Source organism: Trachurus trachurus (assembly GCF_905171665.1).
Source record: "Trachurus trachurus genome assembly, chromosome: 13".
Taxonomy (NCBI): domain Eukaryota; kingdom Metazoa; phylum Chordata; class Actinopteri; order Carangiformes; family Carangidae; genus Trachurus; species Trachurus trachurus.
The window spans coordinates 27,136,521-27,142,810 of record NC_139892.1 but is presented as its reverse complement, the minus strand read 5'-3'; the positions used below and the strand labels follow the sequence as shown (position 1 = coordinate 27,142,810).

Genomic DNA, 6,290 nt, shown 5'->3' with positions numbered 1-6,290 from the left:
TGATTTCATGAATTATGAAATAAGTCATGGAAAGCATGTTAGAGATATACTGTATGAGACTGTATTGTCATATACATACATATTACAGACATTGTGAGTTTTCTGTACATAAAGCTTCCCTTGTGAAGCGGAAATTGTGTTGACTGCAAAGTTAAGTGAAACAAAACATCCAGCAGACTTTATTGGAAATGCAGAACAGGACAAAGACCAGCTGACTAGGATTGAAAAAGAAGTTTACATAACATACTATGTTATGTTACGAACAGATAAACAGGTAAATAAATAGCCCAAAGTAAGAGAAATGTAATCATACATTCCGTCCTTGAAGAGACACTGAAACTTGTACTGTAACCTAGACTCTAGAGCACACCTGGTATCATGTGTATTGGGTATTCCCATCCACTGTGAGTGTTTTTTAAATTGAGACTTCCAAAATCAGTCTCAAACACTGGCACCTCCAATTGAAACACAGCAACAATCATACATGGCTTTGTGTCGCAGTTTGATTTAGATAAGCTGAAAACTGAGATTTCTGGATTCATCACAGAATTGATTACATCTGTTTTTGAGGCTTCTTTCCACGTGTAAACACTGGGGTAAAAGAAAAAAAAAAGTCAGATAGTGAACTCTGCTGGATTCATAAGGACATATCTGAGGGTACCACAGACTCAGGGGGTCCAATTAATTATAGATTGTATATTTATTAGAGAAAGTCACTGCATTCCCTTCTATGTGTGTAAACTGTAAACAGTGACCATTCAGGCGTGTATTCCACAAAGCACCATTAGAAACATAGTGGGATAAGTAAGTAAAACTATTATCCTGATGACTTGAATATGGTGCAGTCATGCATACTCATGGAAATAAATACAATTTCAGAGGACATTTTCTATTATTTTTGACGTTACTCCGCTAACTTTCTTAGGTGTCTTGTGGAATTCTGCCCATGTGATATTCTCTGTAATATGAAAGATAATGCTTTAGACAACAAAAAAGAAAAAGAAAAACAAGAAAATAATGCATGTGCAAAACTGCTGCAGGGTATTTCCACAATAGTAGACTATAGTGTACATAAATAAGAAGTGATATACATGTAAATGATTGTGCTACCTAAAGAATAACAAAGTAACAAAAGGTAATTTGTGGCTTAACACAGAAGTTCTAAATACAACTGCAACCCATGGTCCACCTATGTAAAATAAGTGATACTGAAAAACATTACTAAATTTAACTCTCATGTTTTTCTTTATCACTCCAATGATTCTACAATATACTCCTTTATACATTTAACTCCTGTCCATCTAACCATTATGTCATGTTCTTCGCTGGTCAGCTCGTCACTGTACATCTCACACAGTTGAACCCTGAGCGATCTTTACTGCTCCTCCAGCCAGGATGGCTTGTCTGATCCTGGGGGCTTTAACTTTACATTGAACTGTATTAGAGTTTGTTCCAGCTGCTGCTGGTTGCCAGCAAAGTAAGCTGAGATAGCATTGTGGAAGAGAAGCAGCTGCTTGTGCATCACCTTCACCTTAAAAAAAGAAGAGAAGGAACAAATCTGCCATTACAAACACAGTTTTGAGTGTTTACAGGAAAGCACAGCCCATGGCCATCTGTTAAGATGACATTTACTGGCTGCTCAGATTACTGCCTGGGGAATCAACCTAAAAAACACCCGCACATTCCTCTAAAATGTGTCAAGCAGGCCCTTTAAGACATTTCAGGCGTGACAAGTCTTACACAGTGCAACTAATGTTGATGTTTTATCTCATTCATTTTTCATTTATTTGGCAAATAGTGCCAAAATAAAACAGAATTATGTTTTGTGTTACAGTGTAGGCAATGGGTCTGTGTTGCGAATTCTCTCTCCTATTATCAACAGTATGAACATGCATAAGTTGTTTGCATAAAAAGCATGCTTGCTTACTTAACAGTGTAAACTAGGCAACAAATCAATGTGGCGAAGCAATGATGGATTGTAAAACATCCATCTTGTTGTTACATTTTTTTTGGACTTTTTCCACCGTCAGCCACTCAAAAACTATTTTTGAGTGATTGTTTTGTCACAAAGTTGTGTTACATTAGTAAACATGAGTCTATCTGTAAATGTAAGGTTTCAATGTGTAAATTACAAACCTTGTTTTCCTCCAGGAATTTGAGCTTGATGGTCACATCACTGCGAAGTCTTTCATATTTGTCTCTGTGGATCTGGTAATCTCCCTGAGCCATCTCAATGCGAACCATTGTAGCTGCATCCCTAGGGCCCAAACTCAGCTCCTCCAGATCAGAGCGGTAGGCATCAAACTCAAGTCTGCCACACAGAAAACAGTACAGGCTGTCACAGACTCTCATCTTCCACCAGATCACATGGCTGGAATTCATATTTTTATCACTCAACTACGGAACAGTATGTTGGGGTTGTGGTTTGTTACCTTGCATTTTCATACTGCTTGATGGTCATCAAAGTATCCTCCATTGTTTTGTTGACCAGGGTGTTGATACTGGAGACAAAGAAGTTGATGGCACCCAGCAGAGCTTCGCCATTCTTACACAGCAGTTTCTGTGTTTCTGCATTATAACCAAATTCATCCTGCAGAGAAAAGCAAATGTCTTACACACTACAGCTAGTGTCATGTCAAATCGCTCTGGAATCTTCGACAGGATTGTACCTGTAACTCTGGGGACTTCTGGCTGAGGTCGGTGAAGGTGTCTCCCAGAGCCTGTTGCGTCTGCACCATGCTTTGAAAATGATTGATGAGTGCAGTGGCCAATCTTAGGATGCTTTCATACTTGTTCTTGGTGTCTCTTAACACGTCAATCTGAGCCTCCAGTTCCAGGTCTACTGTTCGTGAGCCCCGGCCAAACCGCTCTGAAAACATCTGTTTGGTGCACTGAATAGTGGAAACGGATAGAGGTTAGGTTTACATGTGTAGTAATTTTTCTGTCAAAATACAAAGAACAACATGGTCACACATGGTACCACAGGATACCTAAAAATGCCTCGTAACTGTTCTTCATTAAATAATAATAATAACTGACATACTACAAAAAAGTTTATAGTGGTAAAATATAAAGAACAGAGGTATCCATTTTCTCAGATTCTGGAAACTTTCTACAAGTATCTAATTCAAAGTTGCAACACACAGCACAAAATACCTTGTATGTGTTTATTCCCCATTTCTTGACACTGTCCAATTTCTCTACTGCCACACCACGAGTAACTTCTTCAGTTGAATTACTGGCATTATGGTTTGATGACCCTAAAAAAGGGAAAAAAAAGCACTCTGTGTTACTCTACCTAAGTTTACAAGATAACATACATTTACAGAAAATGAATGGGTCATGACAATGAGTGAGGACAGTGTGGACATGACAATGAGCCTAGTGATACCTGGATGCTGGTCTGTGTGTTGAGAAAGGCGACTGGCAGCAGATTGGCTTTTAGGCAAGCTAACACCCCTGGATTTCATGCGTATGTCTGAAATAAGCATGGTAATGATAAACAGAGAGGATGAGAAGGCATGGCAGTGCAAGATGTGTCAGAGGAGCTTGGCAGTGAGATATGCAGCTGGACAGCAGAGTATGTAAACTGAAAGGGAAATGTTAGGCTCCATGGAGGCAGATACATAATAACCAGGAGTGAAAAAGAGCTTGAAATTAATCACCATGCAAGTTGCCCATGCAGAGTAAAAGAATGTATTAAAAAAAAACAATGAAAATGGGCTTTAAATGCAAGTATCAAGGAAAGACAAAACAATCATCCAAAATGCATTTTCCAGTACAAAAGATAACACCCTTCATAGACATCAATACATTTCAAGTGACAGTCCTGTATCAGGTTAGTGCGTCCCTAATTTTGACAGCCGCCAAAATATTTCACGCTGCCGAAAGCTGTGAGTCAAAGAGATACAGTACAAGCAAGGTTACACACAATCCCCCTTGGTCAAGCAATATCAAAACCTTTTATAGAGGGCCACAACAGACCAACACAAAAAGGTCAACTTAGACAACAAAAAGGGGTTGTTAGAATACACAGCCACCTGGTCCTGGTGCAGGGGCTCTTCTCCTGTCCAGATAATGAGGGTTGAAGCGAATCGCAGGCCCTATGGGATATGGATGTTTGCAATATGAACCAGGAGCCTAGAGGTCAGAAGCACTCTAGTGACATAATTTAAAGCACAAGGAGGAAAAGCTCTCTGTATGGGGTTTTAAAGTGGCATTAAGTATTGACCTTTCTCAGTGAGTGAAGGATTGCAACAACACTGTCAGATTCTTGGCACAGCTCATCAGAGTCAACTGACAATAGACAGACAAAACAGAGAGTGAAACGGACAGTGAGGTGTCTGAAGCCAGACATGTCTGCCTCTGGCAAAATAATTGCAGGGATATGTACTAATCCAAAATGCTATTTTACTAGCACTATTAGCATCATTTTAAGCAACAGTACAGCAACTCATACTTCATTGCTTCCTTTGATATCTTTGCAGAACAAAATGTACTTCTAAGAATAAACAACAAAGCGACCTGGGTAGACAAGATCGTGAGCAGTACCTTTGATAGAACTGGTTGGAATGATGCCCCCTGCAGGCCCCCCATATCCTCCAGAGACGATGCTGGTTTCATTCAGATTGGGTCCAGACACCATCACCTGCTGCAAATCCTGATGAATATACAACAAAATATCACAAATATTGTTTCAACAGAAGAGAAATAATCACATTGCTCCATCTACATTGACACAGAGTACACTTTATAATTATATGAATGTTTTCATTGTACAGTAATGATGCATAGCTATCCAGATGGATAGTGTTTACAAGTATTTTTGTCCAAATATAAAGGAGCCACGCAATTTTACACAATGTCTGACTTAACATGGTGATCTAAGTCAAGTTCTCATAATCGACTACAAGAAATTGTTTGTGCTGTTTTATTATTTTACATGGTAGCTCTCAAGATTAATTACTTCATTACTGTTCCTCCTCACAGACAGAGATATTACTCATGTAAGCCCACAGTATTCAAATAGGACATGTAAAAGCAAATGTGACAAGAACACTGTATCACAACTAACAGCACTGTCTCCTTCCCTAATGCCAAGACATCAGCACTATTTGCAGTATTAATGGTGATAGTAGTCCATTTCTACTGTACATAGCTACAGGCCTGTGCATGGTAACAGGCCTGTGTGGATAACAGTTGGCCCAACCAGCACTCCCTGACTGTGCACTCATATGGAAAATAACAGAGAAACACAAAATCAGCTTGAACGGAGAGGACACCGTCAGTGAGGTGGGAGACTGACCTGCTCCAGGCTGTCATCCTCCGTCAGTGCCCCTGTGTCTCCATTGCTGTTAATGGGGATCTCCATGGTAGCAGCCTTGCTCATGATACTGTCTGCCATAGTGAAATCTCTGCAAGACAGTACCAAACACTGACACTTAAAGATGGGATCATGGGTGCAGTTGTAAGAGATGATGATGGTGATGAACAAAAAAACGCCTCTCTAATCCATGCCGACGCAACACAACACAAACAGCCTGCTTACATTGATGCTATCGTGGCTCGCTAATATGAACGGTGCTGATGTGGCTACTATACTTGACAGCTAGCTCCCTCACCACTGTAGCGACCTGGTGTTGGAGCCACGTCCAGCCGTCCGAGGGAGAAACACGGGCTGGGGTTGCTCAGTCTGCAGACTCTTCTGGAGGTCAGATGATGGCAACGGGGGGAGAAAAAAAGCACCGCTGTCTTCAATTGTCACTGAATGCTACATCCATGATTATTTGTCCAGCAACGCTCACGTTATCAACCTGCTTCCATTTAATTCAGCCAGAAAATCCCTGCATCTAGCCAGCTAGCAGCTTTAGTAGTATCATTTCAAAATAAGAGTTTGTGCGATTTTTATTTCGTCTTTAGTGGTATGGTTGGACTTTGAGAGCAAGGTACTTGGAGTAAAAATGATTGTATAAGGTTGTTAAGTGAGTGGAGTTTGAGAAATGAAGGGCAAGGAGCTTATACTGTAAATGCATGCTCTTATTTTGAAGGACGTTACTTTTAACGGAGGATAGTCGCCAGCCCTCCTCCCCCGCTCCATCTTCCACGTAGTGCAGTGCTGACGTTGCGTTATACCAAAGCTGCTGTACCGCCCTGCTCCTTAAGATGTCACTAACAGCTCACTAACTCAGAAAAACAAACCCTGAGATGCCCCTCACTCAGCAACTCTTCACCATATTGTGAGTATTAATCATTAGGAGGGAGGTTGTTGCGTCCTGCCTGTTACATTGATT

The 6,290-nt window shown here is 40.5% G+C and overlaps 1 protein-coding gene across 1 annotated transcript; it reads right to left on the bottom strand.

Annotated features, from left to right (window-relative positions):
• Window positions 1-1,312: 1,312 nt before the first annotated feature.
• Window positions 1,313-5,626, bottom strand: LOC310995377 (arfaptin-2-like). The gene is made up of 10 exons (XM_083984426.1): window positions 5,549-5,626; window positions 5,306-5,414; window positions 4,552-4,660; window positions 4,041-4,103; window positions 3,392-3,478; window positions 3,157-3,260; window positions 2,670-2,891; window positions 2,433-2,590; window positions 2,137-2,311; window positions 1,313-1,531 (listed from the first exon to the last, which is right to left on the bottom strand). Exons 2-10 carry the CDS (start codon window positions 5,402-5,404, stop codon window positions 1,376-1,378), a joined length of 1,173 nt encoding a protein of 390 aa, XP_083840552.1. The 5' UTR covers window positions 5,405-5,414; window positions 5,549-5,626; the 3' UTR covers window positions 1,313-1,375.
• Between the last annotated feature and the right edge of the window lie 664 nt (window positions 5,627-6,290).